The sequence below is a fragment of the Alligator mississippiensis genome, chromosome 4 (assembly GCF_030867095.1).
Source record: "Alligator mississippiensis isolate rAllMis1 chromosome 4, rAllMis1, whole genome shotgun sequence".
NCBI classification, from domain to species: domain Eukaryota; kingdom Metazoa; phylum Chordata; order Crocodylia; family Alligatoridae; genus Alligator; species Alligator mississippiensis.
Genome location: NC_081827.1, coordinates 165,158,569 through 165,178,837, shown reverse-complemented (window position 1 = coordinate 165,178,837; position 20,269 = coordinate 165,158,569). Strand labels below are relative to the sequence as shown.

General features: G+C 39.5%; 1 protein-coding gene across 3 annotated transcripts in view; it reads right to left on the bottom strand.

Annotated features, from left to right (window-relative positions):
• Window positions 1-20,269, bottom strand: part of IKZF3 (IKAROS family zinc finger 3) — a 64,608-nt gene that overhangs the window by 6,327 nt on the left and 38,012 nt on the right. For all 3 annotated transcript variants that reach the window (XM_019482527.2, XM_019482525.2, XM_014603581.3), the window contains one exon: window positions 5,022-5,138. In XM_019482527.2, coding sequence (XP_019338072.1) covers window positions 5,022-5,138 — 117 coding nt within the window. The remainder of the gene's footprint in view (window positions 1-5,021; window positions 5,139-20,269) is intronic.

Here is a 20,269-nt window from a genome sequence, read left to right as displayed (position 1 = left end):
ATGTATGAAGGTATGTATATAGAGAAAAAACCTGATATATTTTTAGTCACCTTAATATAGGACTTTATTTTGACTAGCTATAATAGTCGCACAGGAGAGCAAAAACTGTCCCTGCTCTGGTTATGTTAAGGATGTGTGCACTGAGGATGTGCGCACGGTGGGAATGACAGTAGGGTAAAAGGATTACACACCTGTTTCCTTGCAGACCTGATAGCCAGGGGTGGGACAAGGAAAGATAGCACTGGCCCAGACAGGTATTGCCCCTATATGCCAGGTGCAAAGAGAGAAAAAAGTTGCATCCCAAAGGAGGCAGAAATAGCTTCTTTTTTTTTTTGGATGTCTAGAAATACATAACTGAATTCTGTGGTTAAATGAAACTTACGATTGTTCATAGTTAACAAAAGGGACAAGCCTAAAGGTTCATGTGCAAGTGACTTGCAAACATCAGATCCACTAATTTTTGAGTTACGGTAACTTGAATAGGACAGATGTTTATCAGTCACCTGTCAACATTATGACTCAATGTATATGAAACTCATCAGGTTTCACTGCAAAGATAGCAAAACCAGGAGCTCACGTTTCTTTTATAAAACACTTAGAAAAAAGGTTAGTGAACCACAAGAATGTAACTGCTTCCAACCCTCAACAAAACTTATGATCCAGCTTCTACTCAAAAGGAACCAAAATGTTATAACACATTTGGATGACTCATAACACCAGATCTAGGTGAGCAAAATATTTAATTAAAAATTAAATTAAAAAAGTAACAAAATAAAAAATATACAGAACCTTACTGTAAAACTCACGATTAAAACTCAGTGGTCATGTAAGACATGAAACAAAAGCCTTGACCCCTTGTGGTTACTGAAAATCTCACAGTATTTTTCCCATGGGGAATGTGAGCCCTAATGTCTTTCTCAAATTCCCACTGCAGTTATTTTCGTTCTGCTTCCCTAAAATCCCCAATGACATAACAATTAGACAGAATATCCTTCTTCATTCTTTGAACTTAAATAGCTGTTCAGTGTTGCTCTGTACCTTTGAAAAGCTACTGTTTTATACTAGAAGCAGCTCCATCTCAGCAGGGGTCAAAGAATCCCTATAGACAGTAGTGTATCAAGTTATTTAATTTGTAACGCACTGGGGGACAAAAGGTATTACATATTTTATAATCTACTATTAAGTGGGATTACTATCAGATTTTACAATCATAGGAAATAAATGTCCCCAAAATTAATATGTTCATTTATAGCAAATTAAAATATGACAATGTAATATTATAGAAACAATGGGCCAAAAGGGACCTGGAAGGTCATCAAATATGGGCAAATGGACTGTTTCACTGTTTTGGCTTTGGTTTATGTCAACATCAACTCGTTGCTAAAATCTGACAAAAGATGGAACAAAACCCAATTTAATAAAGACAGCAACTGGAGGGAAAAGAACAGCAGGTTGGGAACAAGGATTACATAAATTAACAATAGCATGGATTTACAAAGTAGCAATACACTTTTTTACAACCTTGTGGAACAATGTCAGTGATACCTGTGGATTAAATGAGTATATTGCTCCCACAGGAAGACAAAGATTTTATGAAATACTAAAATTGTAACCAAATTTAAGAACTAAATTCAGTGTCTCATACTCTTCAATTACTATGTAATGCACTACCCGCTTTAAGAAAAATCTTTGCTCATTTTATCTTTTTACCTCAGCACAGTGCAAAACTTTCCCCTTCAGAATTCACACATGATTGTACAGTATATGACACATACCCATGTGTTGCTCAGTGATGCTGTCTTACTCTACAGTGGTATGAAGATTTTTGCAACTTGATGAGGTGCAGACCCTGAAAACAGGGAGTTAACCTGCATCCTGTTGCTCTGTTAACCAAGGCAGGCCATTTCTCATTAGTTACCTGACACAAAGAGTTAGTGGTAACTGCTGAAGTGCCAAAACTACAATAGCACTTTTACCACTTGTGACAAATATATTTTTAATAATGCACTCAAAATGGAAAGGACCTCATATAAGGAAGGAACAAGTAGTACGCTACAGGTTAGATGCTCCATTTAACTGGCACAATTTCATTGACTTCCACAGAGTTACTCTGATTTATACCAGCTGAGAATCTGGACCACTGTAAGTTCTATTTAGGAGTGAGATGTCACCAGGACAGTCACTTGGGAGAGCTAGTTTATAGGGGGGTGGGGAATCCCACTCTGTATTAGTCTTACAGGGCATCAGTTCTGCTCAGCCATTTTTTTTTCTGGAGCATTAAATTAATTAGGAATTATGAAGGGACACAGTTTGCAAGTCTGGTAGAAAGGCAGACACAATAGAAACCTGGTGGGAAAAAGGGAAGGGCAAGATGGAAAAATTCCACCCAAATATTAGTTCTCTCAAAACTCAGGTGAAAGCCGAAGGCAGATAATAAGACACAAAGTAATGGTATCAAGCAGGTTAGAGCTGTCAGGGATATGGTTTCCCTGTTTGCATATTTACTAGTAATTATAGCTGTACACACCCACAAAAATTATTTATGCAGTGTGGCTACTACTGGGCAGAATGAGAGAAGCTGTATTTTAGAACCATTTACATGACAGGTTGGAATCTGTCCTAAAATAATGCTTGTGTAAGTTTTCAGAGCATCATCTACTTAAGGAAGTGCCAATGTACACTTTTTGTTCAGCAGGCTTTTTTCATAGAAATGAGATTTGGCAAGCTGTCTGGCTTACATTTCCCTATCCTTCCTTCCTGAGGAAATGCAAAAAATCAGCACTCATTCTGAGAACTCTGTTTCCCAAGAAATCACAAAGCTGTCCTGGCAGATTTTCACTCCTACACATGCAGTTCAAGATGTCACAAAAGTCAAATCAAGGTCGGACAGACTGCTGCTGCAAACATGCTTCCCAAGGATAAAAGGGAGTGAGTCATTTTTCACATGTTACACAGCAACATCATACCTGTAGTTGAGGTTCTAGAGAAACAGCAAGTTTCAGGAATCAATGTCTTTGTGTCTTGATGAGAACCACCACTGGCCCTCTAACCTGTCCACAAAATCTCTTCTTCATACCACAGCCTCAACATGTGCTATCAACAGACTCCATTATTGAAGCACTACAAAGAATCTTTACAGGCTTCCATCCTGCAAGGTGATGAATGCATGGACCCCATGCAGCAAAACTCTTCAGCGTATGCTTACATTTATGCACATATTTTAGTGCTACTGAAGTCAAAGTTCAGAAGATGGCTATGTGTTTGTTTGCCCCACATGTAAAAGAGTGTTTAGCACCTCACAGGAATCACCCTCTGTCAATAGTGAAAAGAAAAATCTGAAACTGCTCCTAATGCTAAGAAAAGTGCTGATGAACATGAAAAGCACTGTTTTCATGCTTTTTTGGTATCACAATGTAGCCTGCATAGCCTAATCCCCACAGTCAACATTTTCAAATCTAGATACCTAAAGGTAGGCTCTTCTAAATCTTTACTTCAGTAGCCAAAAATTGTACAATGCTTTCATTTTCAGATGTGCTAGATCACGGAAGCCAGTGTGAGCTTAATATGCTCAGTACCTTTGATAGACAAGTCACTTTTATTTCAGCATCTACATGTGGATTTAGGAGGCTACCTTAAACTTCCTAAGATTCGGAAAATTTGGGTCCACAAGTTCAAGAGGGATTCTTGGTACTTATGCAGTTATGGACCAGTCTAAAAGAAGCTGTTCAAGTTCTCTAACAGTTGATTTTTACCACTAGTTTCTCCCTGTTCCCCCCTCCACTCCTGCAACACATGCATGAACCAAAATTGCCAGGGGGCAATATTTGCAACAGAAAATGTACATGAAGTAAAATAAGCATCCTATTCCATATACATGCCCTGAAAAAAATAATGTCTAGGACAATATTAGCACTAGTTGCAAAACTGCTGGCTAATTAAATTTGTAATGTAGAACATGGCTTCATACAGTCCAAAAATAAGGTTCAATATTATTTTTGCTAAAGGCAAATAAAAGAAATATGATCAGCAGAAAGAAATAGCAGCATCTGTCATAGATGGAGATAAAAAAATTGCTATCAAATTTAGGATTATTTAAAGATGTATTCTAGGATTGGTTATCTACTTCAATTTAAATACCATGGTATTTAGCTTTCTATATAAACTTACAAGAACTCTAGCTACACAAGAGCAAAGTAGTACCATTATTTAAAAAGTAAATGCATTTTAAAATTATATTAATTTCTGCAGAAACATCATAGCTAGTTTAGCTAACAAATATTATAAACTATAGTCAGATACGTTTCTCTGATAATTTGTTAAAAATTATTGCTGAATGCTCAAGTTTCAATATAGCTGAAATGAAATGAAAGCATCTATAAACTTTAACAACAGAGAGTATCAAGTTATGTCTAACCTTGCTGTTTAAGATTTCCAATTTGCAAAACACTGAATAAAACTCAGCCCTAAATAAATTCTATGGAAGTGTTCTGTAGAAATATTTGTTTAATTAGGGCAAGAAAGAGTTTGACACTATCAGGGTCATATTTTTAAAAATGACTTGCAAAAATTAAATAATCTCCTGCCTTTGGGCATAATTCTGAACAATGCTGGTTGCCTCCTGCAAGGAGGTACTGAGTACATTCTCCATTGCCTACAAAAAGGCTGGAGGGCACTCAGCACCTATCAGGATCAAGCCATTAAGTTCTTTTCCAGCAAAAGCCTGACTGAGTTTCAAACATATTCAATTTGAAAAATGCACTAGAAAAATGTGTATTTATAAATAATATTAATGTATACAAAATACAGTATTAATTTATCTCTATTTCTTATTTAACTAACTGAAATTTTTCTGAGGTCTATCAAATACCTATAGGCAGTAAGTGTAAACATCATGGAAAACAGAAGTTACCCTATTTAAATAAAATATGAACTAGCAAAAGTCCTTCAAGATTGCTATTGTTCTGCTGATTAACAACCCTCACATATTTAACTGCAGCATGTGAAAAGACTTTTAATCTTACCAATAAATTTCTGAGGCATTGAACTTTTTCGCTTTGCCACGTTGCTCGCTAACCTGTCCAACACGAGTGCTCTTTCACTTCCCATCTCTGCTTTGATGTGCCTTGCCTCCACGCTTGCTAGTTTGGAAAATGTGAAAAGAAAAAAGACGTAGGTCAAAGGAAAAAATAAAAAAAGGAAGAGATGAATGGTTTTAACTCCAGAGTTTGCCACACTAACTGGAAGGAAACAGTTTGGAGATATGATGTAACTTGTTTTGTTGTTTTTCTGTTGTTCTTGTTCTTGTTCCTTGTGTCTTGGGCACCAGTTGCGGTCAGTGGAACCAAGCACAGAAACACATACAAATCTTGCAGTCTAAAGCTCATGCAGGAGAGCATAGCCCATACAAAACCAATATCTTCATTAGCAAGAGGAAGTGTAAAATAAACAGGGTGGACGTGGTTGGTTACAAAATATAGATGGAGATATAACCTCGGTTCATCTTTCTTTTGGTTCTAAGTAACATTCTGTGGCACCTGCAGACCAATAAAGTTCTTCAAGACAAGTTAAAAAAGAGATACTCCATTTCTTTGTCATATACCAAAAATACATTTCTTTTAATACTATTCATAAACAGAGCTCCTTACTAAGCTAGCCACAAAGAAACGAGTACAAAATCTCTTTACATATAAGTTATATTTCTCTTCTTTTTATAAAAATTAACCCTCCAATAATAACTTACTTTCCTCCTCGCTTGTTTCCAGGTTCTAGAATAAAAACCCCATCTAAATGATAACAGCATAGAATCCACTATCCTTAAAAATAATCTTTTTGTTACAGCTGAAATTAACTGGCCATATTTTACCTTTGCAAAATATTTTTAACAGGTTTTCAGAGCTATTTAAAAATTATCAAATTGCCCAAAACCTATAAACATAGGAACACCATGCAGGTATCTTGTTCTATGTAATGTTCACTTAATCTAGTGGCTTCTGATGATTTTAAGTAACTTACCATTTTCTAAAGTAAGACTCTAGGTGTACTAGCCAGTGCTCACCATCTCACACCATGCATGCTGTCAACCTCACAGAGACTGTGCAGACGTTTAGATTGGACAAGCTAAACCTATTATGTTTGCCACCTCATCACAGTACTGCTAGACTCATTTTGAATTTAACTGCTGTAACTCCCCCTAAAATTTAGTTTTCTCCACAGGGACAGGTTGTTTATTATTGTTGTTGTTGTTATTGTTGTTGTTGTTGTATCATAACTGTTCAAAAAATATATGCTATATGATCTGATAAATGTGTTTTAACAGGGGTTGTCAACCGGGGGGTATGCATACTCCCAGGGGTACTTGAGAAGGCCCTAAGGGGTACGCACGGGTGGGCAAGGACAGAGCACCGCCATGCACCACCCCGCGCTGCTGTGCAGGCACCACCCACCCAGCTGGATATAGGGAGGAGGAGCAGGGGATGCTTGCACGCGATGGTTGCTGTCACTCTGTGTTCGGCTGCAAGCCACTCTCCCACTCCATGTCCAGCTGCTGGGGGTACACTGATCCAAAAAGACTGAAAACCCCTACTTTATAAAAAAGCAGATAGAGTGTTTCATTGTGGACTTTTCTATTTGATGAAAATGTTTAACTGAAAATTCAAGTATCAGTATTATCTCTTGAGGAAACTGTTTGCGTTTTTTAGACTATAATGTATTAATATTCCATCAGTAGTAAGTGGCATTTATAAAACAAGTAATGCTACATTAAACATTAAAATACTAGAGATAAAACCTAGCATGGTTTTTGGGCTAAGGTGTTTTGTATTTACCATTCCTCACTCCTAGGATTCTTCTGATAGGTATAGGAATAGGAGCTGAGAATGTGTACTTAAAATAAAGTAACATGGAGGGAAGAACCAAAAAGAGGAAAATGTTTGAGAGGTGTAGGGGTGCCTGAGAGAATAAAAAGAAATAGAAAAAGCAAACAAAAATTATTATACATTCTGGTAGGATCTGGGAAGAAAAAAACCAAAAAAGCAGTAATGTTATTACACAGATTTATTATGTTCATTCTTGCTTTGATGTTTCTCATTGCAGTGAAAACCTGGGGAAAATGCTCTTAATTGGAAAATATATTATTATTATTTGGCTTGTTTTGGGTGTTCATTGGGCACATCTACATCTGCCCCCAACTGTGCAGTTGTTACTGTGCAGTCATTTAGTACTTGCTTTAGCAAATATGGGGATTTTAAAAAAGAGTACTTGATTTAGTATTTTAGCTAGTACTAAATGACTGTGCACTAACCATCATTAGTAGATTGACAAAAGTAATTAGCTACTGCAGGAATTGAAGAAAATCTGAGGCATAAAAAATATAAGCATAATATCATTTTTATAATTAATATGGAAAGTAACAAAATATTTTCAATATCAATATCAATTATTTGAGATGTGTTGGGATTTCACAACAGTTATCAGAACAGCAGTACATGAACTGTACATTGACTCTATTATAAGACTAGGGACCCTTCAGAAATCAACACTGATGTGCTCCTTAAAATACTGAGGAAGATGATATCTTAAACTCATAGACACCTTGTTCTTAATTATACCCACGGTAGTGATTATACCCCAGCTTCCCAGGTACTGGAGTTAGAAAAAAAAAAAGATCAAATATTTGGTAAATACCAGCCAACAGAAGCTGAATGAGTGGTATGACTTTATTTAGCCCTATCATTTTTGCTGAGGTCACAGATGGAAATCAAAAGAAGGCAATGCAGTAACATTAAAGGCATGGACACATGAGCAAGTTACCACAAAAAGTAAATAGGGTCAGACCTTACAGCTACTCCTCTGTACCTGCCTGTGTGCATGCTCTTACCTCATGATTAATGAAAGGTAGTCCACAGCAGCTCACCTGTCTTTCCTTGAGGGATAAGATACTGTGGGCTAGTTATCATTTACCTTAGGATAAAAGCATGCACATAGAATTATACAAATAATGTAATAAGAGACATATATTGCCACAAAGAGCTTACAGTCTAAAAGGGAAAGCAGAAAAGAGTGGGAGTGGTAAAAGAGGATCACAGAGGGGAAGTTACTTTCACAAGATCACACAGCAGGTTGGACCATGGTAACCTTACTATAATGGAATAACTTTATTTTACAGTATCATACCTGGATAATGCAAGTATTTGGTGCATGGTTTAGGCAGGAAAGAAATCTATCATGAAAGAAGAACACAGATACTTTTAAAGTAATGCAGACTTGCTAAGTGGCAACAGTTCTTGTGAGTGATATTTTTTATCACTCACAGGTCTCTTGAGAGACCCGAGGGAGGGTACTTGGTACCCAAAGTCTTATCTATATCCTCCCAACTCTATAGTTGATTCATTTTTCCAGGATCATCATAGCTACAATATCACCCCAACTCTACCATGACTTAAACACACTTTGGGTGTGTCTACACTTTAATGAGCACTAGTCTATTTTAATATGCATTAAAGCACCACTAAAAATGTGCTATTTAGTTCATGCACATTAAAATAGTATAATGTGAATTAAGGGTGTCTGAAAGCCGCTCTAATTAAAGTGCCCACAGCATCACATGTATTCAATGTCCTGTGCTTCAAAATGGCAGTGGGGACACATTTAATTAAAGCTCATTCAATGAGCTTTAATTAAAGTGTCCCCACTACCATTTTGAAATGCGGGGACACTGAATACATGTGATGTGTAGGCTGCTGGAGTGTGTTAATTAGAACACTCCAGCAGAGTTGCAGCAGACTCGATTGAGTCTGCTCTGGCGTGTGCTAATTAGCACGCACCAGAACAGAGTTCCATCACATGTATAGGTGCCCTAAGTGTCCTTTAAAAACCATGCTCTTTATTTACTGCATGTTAAGACAGGCTAATAAAGTACCTATACATGAGTGTGGAGCAGATTTGATTATTCAAGCATGCTGGAGTGACCATGCTCCAGCTAACATCCATGCCTTGTGTATCAGCATCCCTGTGCTTCAAAAGCTTGTTGAATGAGCTTTAGATAAAGCACCCCCACCACCTTTTGAAGCTGGTAACACTGATCTACAAGATACTTTGGGTGCTTTAATTAAAGGGGCTCTTGGAGCTGCTGTAACTAAAAGCCTCTCCCCCCACATCTAGAAAACATGCATGGATGCCTATTATGTGCATTTTCCTAGTACTGCAGAATGGAGGCACTAGATTTAATGCACATTAACTAAAGTGCGTTAATGCATGTGTAGACTCACCCTTTATGAGGTATTAGATGTAGGCCAATGTATTTTTTGTTGCCAATAATCAACAGTAGAAATAATGTAAAATATACCAAAAATGAAGTATCATCCTCCTCTAAGCTATTGTGCGGCATTTTTTGTTTATTACAAAATACGTTAATACTTACTTGTTTACTGTTACTGTCACTAGTATAAGATGAGTTTCAGTCAGTACTAAGCATGACTCACCAAACCTCAACTTTAATAATTTTTTAATGTTTATACAGCATTTTGAAAATGTAAAGTGCTTCATAAGTGCTCAGTATCAAACTGTTCCAGGCCTGAAATCTAGCTATGAATATGACTCATAGGATAGCAGAGTCTGATTCATGCATGTGTTTCTCTGGTTTCATGGGGGTACAACCCCATTGATTTATATATATGATAAAGGTGCCTTAAAAATAATTACTTTTCTATTGTGATTTTTTTTCCAAATTGTCCCAACGAGCCTTTCAAACTAAAAAAGCCAATACAAATATAAACAAAGATCACTTTATGGGGTGCTAGCATTCAGCTTATTCTAGCATGAGACAGTATTGAAATACTACATAACAACTTTCATGAGAAAATGTGAGAAAGACAGAATATCAGCAATAGTAGAAACTGCATAGGAAAGACAGACAGACACAATGTAATTAGCTAAGTTGGATTTTAACCAGGACTTTTGGATTAACTCTTGCATACAGTGCCATGAGATCTTCAATGCCAGGATGTCAGTTTATACCTCATCCAAAAGCTGGAGCATCCCATAATTCAGTAATTGATGGCACCAAGCTGGGATATTGGTTCAACACTAATATAGGAGGAAAAGTAGCTCTACTGAATTCCTGGTGCCAGTTCTTATGCATCCTGGAGGTTATCTTTGAAAGTTTTCCAACCAAGTTCTGAAACAGCCAACACCCAATAAGCTTGTAATTTGCAGGTTCATTGTATAAAGCAGCATTGTATTAATAGGAAGAATAAAATGGGAGCATCTACATGAGATAATACATCACCATAGCAATGAGCTACAGTGATGTAGCTCGTTATGGTGACATAGCATCGATGAGCACAAACCATGACGCCAATGCTATTGCACAGTAGCAATGAGCTCAGCAGGGTTGGAATCGACCTATGTGCTGCTGTGACTGCGTGGTAACAGTGGTTAGTGCTCAGTCATTTAGTACTTGCTAAAGTACTAAAGCAAGTACTTTTTTTTAAATCCCCATATTTGCTAAAGCAAGTACTAAACGACTGCACAGTAACAACTGCACAGTAGGGACGTGTAGTAGGGCTGTGCGAAGCTTTGGACAGAGCTTCGGATCCGGAGAAGCTTCGGATGCTTCGGGGTCTGAAGCAGCACATCCAGGTTGAAGTGCTGGCCTCATTAGGCTTCCCAAGGCGGTTTGGAGCTCCTGAAGAGCTTCAGAGCTGCCTCCGAGATCTGGCCATATAATGGGGAATCAATGAAATATCTATAACTTTGTTGTTTTTTGTCCGATTTGATGAAACTTGCAGGGATGGTAGACTCTGCTGAGAGCATGAAACCTGCCAAGTTTCAAGAAGATTGGTGCAGGGGTTTGGGGGCAACTGTACCTCAAATTCTTGAAAGCAAAACTCCTGTCACGTCTACGTGTTACAACACAGGGGGGTCAAAACTGCAGGGCTAGAAGCTCTTACTGAGGCCACAAAGCCTGCCAAGTTTCAAGAAGATTGGTACAGGGGTTTGGGGGGAACTGCCCCTCAAGCTGCGGACAAGAAAAACTGGTGCCATGGGTACTGTGGGACTGACTGTCTGGCTTGGGGCCTGGCTGCTAAGCTACTGTGTTACCAGTTACCAATCAATCAATCAATCAATCAATTATGATTCACTCAGGGACCAGGGACTCAGGGACCAGCTCAATACACAGGACCTAGCTACTATATAATGACTTAACGAGCATCAATTAGCACCTACAAAACCAGGCTAAGGAAAGGAAAGAATCTATACCGACAATCAACTGCCCCAAGACAGAGACAGTCTTGGCACAAGTTTTGTCTGTCAGCAGCTAGGGGTGCAGGGTCCCAGAAACCCCCTGCACCAATCTCCTCCACAGCTGGCAGTCATCGTGGCCTCAGCAGGGGCCACCATCCCTGCAGCTGTCACCCCACTGCGCCTTAACACGCAGTGTCACCCATAGCACAGTTTTGCTTGTCTGCAGCTTGGGGTGCAGTTCCCCCCAAACCCCTGTACCGATCTTCTTGAAACTTGGCAGGATTTATGGCCTCAGTAAGAGCTACCACCTCTGCAGTTTTGACCCCTCTGTGTTGTAACACGTAGACGTGACAGGAGTTTTGCTTTCAAGAATTTGAGGTACAGTTGCCCCCAAACCCCTGCACCAATCTTCTTGAAACTTGGTGGATTTCATGCTCTCAGCAGAGGCTACCATCCCTGCATGTTTCATCCAAATCGGACAAAAAACAACAAAGTTATATATATTTCATTGACTCCCCATTATACCCTATGGCCAGATCTCTGAGGTGGCTCCAAAGCTTCAGAGCTGCTTCGGCGAGATCGAAGCGGTACCTGGTCCGGAGCTCCAGATTGGATTGCGGCCATCCGAAGCGACTGGATCCGAAGCCAGATCGGATCACTGTCGACTCGCACAGACCTAATGTGTAGACGTGCCCAATGAACACCCAGAACAAGCCAAATAATAATAATATATTTTCCAATTAAGAGCATTTTTCCCCCAGGTTTTCACTGGAATAAGAAACATCAAAGCAAGAATGAACATAATAAATCTGTGTAATAACATTACTGCTTTTTTGTTTTTTTTCTTCCCAAATCCTACTAGAATTTATAATAATTTGTTTGCTTTTTCTATTTCTTTTTATTCTTTCAGGCACCCCTACACCTCTCAAACTTTCTACATTTCCTCTCTTTAGTTTTTCCCTCCATGTTATTTTATTTTAAGTACACATTCTCAGCTCCCATTCCTACATCTATCAGCAGAATCCTAGGAGTAAGGAATGGTAAATACAAAACACCTTACTCAGCCCAAAAACCATGCTAGGTTTTATCCCTAGCATTTTAATGACATTACTTGTTTTATAAATGCCACTTACTACTACTGATGGAACATTAATACATTATAGTCTAAAAAACGCAAACAGTTTCCTACAGAGGTAATACTGATATTTTCTGCACAGAAGAGATTGCTGAAGAGACAATAACTACTGACCTACATAGCATGTTCTGTGTCATCTGTAAATGTCAAATCTTCAAGATTGTTGTATGTCTTTCATTATTTCATGGTTTTCTTCTGCATGCTAGCAGCATGCTAGCAGTCATTTATTTTTAAGAAAACATACCACATTCTATTTGTAAGCTTTAAAAGAGCTTTGCCAACCTCTGCATAATATACTTTTAGAAAGCCATTTGTTTGTTTTATGACATGGGTGGCTGAGGGTTTACTATATCCTCCTACAGGTAATCAATGCAGCTCTGTTCATCCAGCATCAGGTTTGCAATGATTTCTTCTACTTCTTCATTGTGAACTATTTAATAAATGACCAAAGAAAAGTGCTTAGCAGTCAAGAAGCATTTTTTGTCACTAAAATTACAAAAAAAAAATCCTCAAAGGGTAGGTTTCTTTATATCTATTACATAGATTAAAGAAGTAAGGCACAGAAGAAATAATGTGTTCAAGATCATAATCTGTGGTAAAGTTGCGAATGGAGTGCAGCTCTCTTGATTCCCTCTCCCTACCTTTGTTCATGAGGTGTTCCAAGGACACATGGTGCATTTCAAGATGGAGATAATACTATAATTTAAATATAGCTTGCACAGGTACTTTGTCATTTATTTCCCTCAGCTAGTTCAGGAATACTTGGATTTAAGGCAACAACTATGTGAAAACAAATTCTGGCTGGTATGGCAGGGAGGGTCAAGTCACTTATGCAAGCACAGACAGAAGAAAAATCTAGACCCTTAATGAGTTAGATTTACTACAGACTGCAATCTTGAAACATCATTTATACCAAATAATACTGGCTTCAATTTACCTTAATGGAAGAGCAGGAACAAAAACTACAAGAGTACTGCAGCAAATGTCACAGACTGATAACACTCGTCCCTCTTAGCTAGTACTGGCCACAGCCCTCATAATTAATAGTCATGAATATGAGAAGAGGTCTTCCAGATGAAACAAAGTCAAGCTCTTCGTTACAGCAATTGTCCCAAGATTAGGACATATTTATCTCTGTGGCCTGACCACTTTCAAACAAATATTACTATTTTCTGCTTAGCAAACTCTCCTTGGAGTTGCAACTGGTTATGGCATTTTTCATTTAGTGTCTCAGATTCCCATGAAGAGATTTAAATGCTGCTGTACCCCAAGAGTATTTGCATTTCAGTGGGTGCATCTACTCCTGTGGGTGCATTTACTCCTGTGCTTTACTGCAGAGTTGACTACTTTGGTCCGCAATAAAGAATCACTGTCTACACTTCTGCTGGTATTAGGGTGCAGTAAATTAACTAACTCAGAGACAGTACTATCTTATTGTGGAGTCATTTACTGTGCTGCAATGCACATGTGGATGGTGACCAGGACAGCAGTACTTTCAGCTGGAGTGGAGCAGCCCTAGGCTACCAGCAGGCTCCTGGAGTCATCCACACGGCTCTGCAGTTTCAGCATTCTTGCCCCCCAGCCAGCCCCTCCACTGCCCAGCACTGCTACCTGGAACCCACGGCTGACCCCCTGAGCCTGCTGCCAGCCTGGGGCTACTCCACCCTGGCTCAAAGTGCTGCTATCCTGGGTGTAATGTAAACACTGTGCCCGGGAGCAGTGTACTCCAAAGCAAGCTGGTCCAGAGTTTGTCACATTGTATTAACTGTACGTGTAGATAGACCCAGTAATAACTTATGTTTAAAAAACTTAGTGATGAAAAGCACTATATAAACATGAGCTATTCATTGTTACTGACCACCACACTAGTCTTTACTCTAACCATTAGATCATAGAATCATGGAAGTAGGGTCAGAAGGGACCTTGTAGATCTTCAAGTCCGACCCCCTGCCTGGGCAGGAGGAAAACTGGGCTCAAGTGACCCCAGCCAGGTAGGCATCGAGCCGCTTCTTAAAGACCCCCAGGGTAGGAGCCAGCACCACTTCCCTTGGAAGTTGGTTGCAGATCCTAGCTGCCCTAACTGTGAAGTTAGATGAAACAACTCTTTGAAGAAAAGAGCTATGTCTATGAACTAGTAATAATATTTTACTATAGTGAGAGAGAACTAGTACTTTACTTCCAGTCATGAGCATTAATATTTTATCATTTGGCCTGTAATTAATTGTTTCCATAATGTGGTTTCTGTCACACAGTAACTGTGACTACAATTTTTAGAACATGCGGGCATCGTTAGCAAAACCCTAAAGTGCTAAGTGAAGCTCAAATTAGAGGCATTGTTTCCTGTCACATCACTGTGTGGTCACTACATAATGGAGGTGGAACAGAAAGGTAGGTTATTGTGCAATGAGAAGGATGTGACCAGAGATTGTTATCAGTGACTGAGCCACATTCTAATAAAATTGTTACATAAAATCTTTTTTCACTAATATTATCAGAATGCTACATTTGGGAAAAGTTACATTAAAACTAGCATGGAATGAGCAATTATTTAAGATTTTAAGAGAACGGATGACTTCAACACTAGTGAAAATATTGTTTAACTACAGTTCTGGGGGACATATATATGGATATAAATATATACATACACACATATATGTATATGTAGATGATGTATATGTATGCATTTGCCCTTTCTTTTAGTCCAGTTGTTTCACATGATAATTTAAAAGTCCTTCCTCACTTCTTTTTTGAGCAATACATTATGTTTCCACAGCATACTTTGCATTCTGATGATACTACCACTATTAATATTTTGTTTTTTCCTTAGACCATAAAGAACTTTATAAACATTCATTAATATGCCTCATCTTCCTTGTGAGATACATACTGTATGTATGTTGAGAGTGAAACAAGCATTGAGAGAGTATGTGATTTCCATGATTTCCAATTTCATGATATCACATTTAAGCTTTTTGAATGTGACTTTAGATATATGGATTTTGTTCAACAGTCATTAAAAAGACTAAATATTCCTCAACTTGTGTGGAGATCCTATGGACCCTAAAGTAGTTTTACATGAATCTGACATAAAAAGATGTAGGAGCATTAGCATTTGAGTTTGGAAATCAGTAAAGAGAAGAATGAAAAAAATACTGGACCTGGCTAAAGATTTTGTCATCCTGAGAGGTGGAGAAATGCATGGAAACCAAAAAATGGACCTGTCTGGAGTCTAAACAGCTGTTGTTAACTATATTTAAAAGTCAGGTCCCAAAAAAGAGAGCTACCAGCTTTGTTCTTTGTGGCTTACAGCAAAGTAGGTATCTGGCTTTCTTTCCAAAAAAAACCCAGAACTTTTGGTTTTACCCTGCTCTGGATTTCAGAGAAAAGAACAAATGAAAAAGGCTGATCTGTTTCCGTAATAATCACTATACTCACCCAGTTCTGGGACTGAAGGTAACAGTTTCTAAAGTGCCTAAGTACCATCTTCAAAAATAACTTAGGTTCCTAAGTGCCCAATCACTTTTGAAAATGTAACTATGGTACTTCTGAAAATTTTCCCTTGAATGTCTAAAAAAGCCAGAATAGGATCTTGATGTGTCCCCTTGCTTCATAGGTAAATTAACTCATTGTCATCACAGTCAGTCTCATGTAACCACACATTCCTGAGGAAGAGCATTTGATGCCTGAAAGCTATCTGACAGGTCTCCCAACTACACAGTGGGTATGTCTACAAGAGACGTTTACTGTGGAGTTGCTTAATTAGCTATGTAGTAAAGTCTGCAACACTGTTAGGCCACAGTAAACTAATAAATGCTGTCATAGGTTAATACTTGTAAAAAAAAAAAAAAAAGTACTGCCCTGTGGTGGCATTATTTAATGAGCCGTAACATGTGTAGATGCTGACAGGGCTGGCTGCAGCATGAGGGTGCTTCATTGCCGGGACTGCCTATCTCCACACTGGAGCACACTTGTGCTGTAGCCAACCCCTTTGCAGCATGTTGAGCCAGGTCAGAGCAGCCCCGGGCTGGCCAGCTGATCCTCTGGGCCCACTGCCAGCTCTGGCTGCTCCGACCTGGTTCCATGTGCTGTGGTCCCGGGTGCACATGCAAATGACATGCCTGGAGCAATAAACTCAAGCACAAACTGTGCTGGAGTTTACTCAATTGCATTAACAGTGTGTGTAAACAAACCCAGTTGGTCCAATAAAAGTTATCACAAAACTATCCTTCTCTCTTGTACATATCCTGAACCATGACAACTACAACAACACTCCAAACCTACTACACACATTCCTATTGATTTTACCCTCATACTTCTTTTCCACATTTCATGCACACCTCTAGTACATTTACTTGTTGCTTTTTGTCTTCCAAAGTGTCTCCCATTACACTGTTTAAAAAACCTAATACATTGAGATCTGTATCCCACTTAAGCCTTTGGATGCTACTATCATTAAAAACAGCAGCAGCATTATCAGCATGAGAAGCACTGACAAGACATTTGAAGATTTCATTTCTATTAGAACAAAGAGCACACTGAAGTAGGAACTGTTGGAATATTGATTAAAGTTAGGCTTTTTTTGTAACAACAATTGTGATCAACACACATTCTTTGAATTGAATGAGGACAAAATATAACAACTGATGTTCAGGACCTAATGAGTCACCCTACAATACTAAAAGAACTAACCAAAGCATTAGCAGGACCTTATGGAGGACAGGCAAGGTCTCGAGAACTACAGAAGAGTTTTAAAGGCAGTGCTTATCTTTAAAAATAGCACAACAGAAGGACATGGTCACTGACCCTTACTTTGATACCCAAAAAGATACTAGGGCAAATTACTAAGCAATTAATTTATAAGTACAGAGAAGATAATAGGACAGTGGTTTTGAACCTTTTTTTCAGTTGTGGACCCCTAAAACATTTTGAATGAAGATGCAGATCCCTTTGGAAATTTTGCATGGATGTGCGGACCCCTTTGAATTTTAAGTGTGGGTATTCACATACATTTGATTGATCATAGGCATCTTTCATGGACCCCTTAGACATAGTCTGCAGACCCCCAGGTGTCTACAAACCACAGTTGAAAAACACTGTAATAGGATAATAGAAGCAGTCAGCATGGATTTATAAAGAACAAATAATGTCAAACCAATCTAATTCTAATTTATTGGAAGTTTTTAAGAACAGATTAAGTAAACATATATCAGTAATGGTCTAGATATACTTCTTCCACTTCAGTCTAATAGGGGGATGGAGTAGATGATCTCCTGAGGTCTCTTCCCGCCCTACATTTCTCTGATCTACCATTGTGCAAATCAGTTGAGAGTTGAATGGAAATGCCTCAGCAAGATTGGAGTTCCTGTTTTTCATAAAACTTACAAAACCATTAAAAACACAGCAGTGTTTTTAAGGTGTGAAGGTCTTAAAGATAGAACATACTGATGCATAATACTGTACTGGAAATTTATATTTCCTCTGTGACCAATTTATGGCATACTGTACTACTTTACTAGGTACTGCATTTCACAGATTTTGGATAAGTTAAATGTTGCCTTTCTGAAATGAGTACCAATTATGAGAATCACTGTAAAGCAGAAAACTACAATAGATATAAAGTTCTCAGGACCACATTTCTGAGTGTTGGACATCTCAGTATGATTGCCACCACGGAAGCATATGTTGCATATAGGAAGCATAATGCCATCATAATATGTATGGGCTGTCATGAAAATCAAAACCTTGCTGACACAGTTCACCATGTACTTTGACTGATACCCTAAGAAGTATGTTACATGCTAAAAACAAAGCACCCTATCAAACTCAAATGAAATTTACTTCTATAAATCATTATTTTATTAATTTTTTGTTGTGCAACATTTTATGCTACAGGCATCTCTGTAAGGGACTGGAACTCAAATAGAGAGGACCGTACATAGCCCCAGTAAACCAAGATGGCTGGTGAGGTCTGCCTGTGTGCTGCGCAGTCTAAGGCCCTCAGATATTTGAATATATACATTTTTATAATAATGTCCGCTAAGGGAATTTTGCTTTTTTTAAACACTCCACATTAATTTCTGCTTGATTTCTATCTTAATTTTCACTTTTATCATCAGAAGTAATCATTCATTTAAGTTTTCTGCCTCCGAAAAAAAAAGAGAACCAAATGTAATTGAATTGAAACTGAAACTGAGAACCCCCTGTAAACTGCTTGATACTTTGGCCTAAATCCTACTTTCCTTTCTGCACCCAAGTGGCGTTTACATAGCTCTGTAACTGCAATTTCTGGCACTTGCATATCACTTGGATTCTATTTCCACCTGTGTCAAAAAAGGATTTCCCAAGTATATATATAGCTGTCAGAAGTAAGTCAGTAGCAGGCCAATCATCTGGCCCTAAAGCAGGGGTGGGCAAAATACGGCCTGTGGGCCAGATCCAGCCTGCCAAGGGATTCCATCAAGCCCACAGTGGGTCCCTCAGCCTCCCCCCTCCCCACCTCCCCCCCCCCCCATCAGGCACAGGGGGCAGCCTGAGCCATGGCACGTGCAACTGGTCCCATGGTCCCCGGGAAACACAGTAGGGCAGGGTCAGTACAGCAGACAGACTTGGCTTCCTGGCAGCCCCTGCAGCAGCAGCTCATTCTGCTCAGCTGCTGCTGGCAGCATCTCTGACACCGCTGCTGGACCTGCCCCACTGCCTGGGCACCCCAGCCCATCAGCTCCACACTTACTGCTGGGGATGCAGACCCTGAGTGGGAGGGTGGGTGGATGGGGTCTCCATGGAGAGTGGCCAGGAGCTTTGTGAGCAGGGTGTGCTTGGCCCACAGTGGGAGTGGCATCCAGGAGTGGGATGGGTAGGTGGGACCGGGATAGCAGGGTAGTGACAGTGTAGGGCCAGGGCCCAAGGTAGAGCCACAATCCACTCTCTGCATGTCCCTGTTATGGGCACCAGTTCTGAAGGCAGGTACACACGGGGAGCAGACTGTAATTCTGTCCTGGGCCCCCTCCCTGTGCTGTCTCTGTCCCATGATCACGGCCCTGCCCACCTGTTCTGCTCCCTGCCCATCCATGGCCCCATCCCATCCGCCTGCTTGAGCACACTCTGCTTGCGGGGGTCCCGGGCTGGTATCCATAGAGACCTCGTCCCCTTGCTCTGTCCAGTGTCCCTGATGGTGGGTGGGGGAGGACGGGCCATAGGCTACAAAGGATCAATTCACTTCCCCCGCAACCCCAGGTCAGGCCCCCACCCCTTCATCACACTGGATCAGCATCTCCCTCCTCCGGCCAGCAACAGCTCACTGAAACTCCTTAAGTGGCCCTGCAGCCCAAATAATTGCCCACCCATCCCCTAAAGCATCATGGTTAGGGTTCTTTCCCAGGAAGCAGGAGACCCAGTTTGGCTTTGGATTTGCATTCAGGGTCTTCCTCCAAATGGGGGACAGTTATCCCACTGCTTGCTTTTTAGTCAAATAATATTAACTACAATGTGCCAGAGGCATTAAGTGCCAAAGATAGCAGTTATGTAGCCACATAAGCCACGTATATATTTAGGTGTATATCAGTGATACAGGATTTGGCCCTTTATGCCTGTTTTTCATGGCAAGTATTTTCTAGCTGTTACAGAAGAAGACTGCTAGCTAGAACTCTGTGATGTTAGACTTCGCTTACTGATTAATTCTGTAAACTTTTAGCAAGTCAAACCACAACCTTTCTTTTCCTAAATAAAGTGGGATACAAACACTTTCCTACATTTAGTTGGGTTTAATTAATTGAAGTCTGTGCTTTGAAATTCCCCAATGAAAGGAGCTATAGGAGGGCAGAGTGGTATCACTTTATTTTTGTAAGTGACATATTTTCAGAAATCCAGAACTGATGAACTGGGATTGCAAAA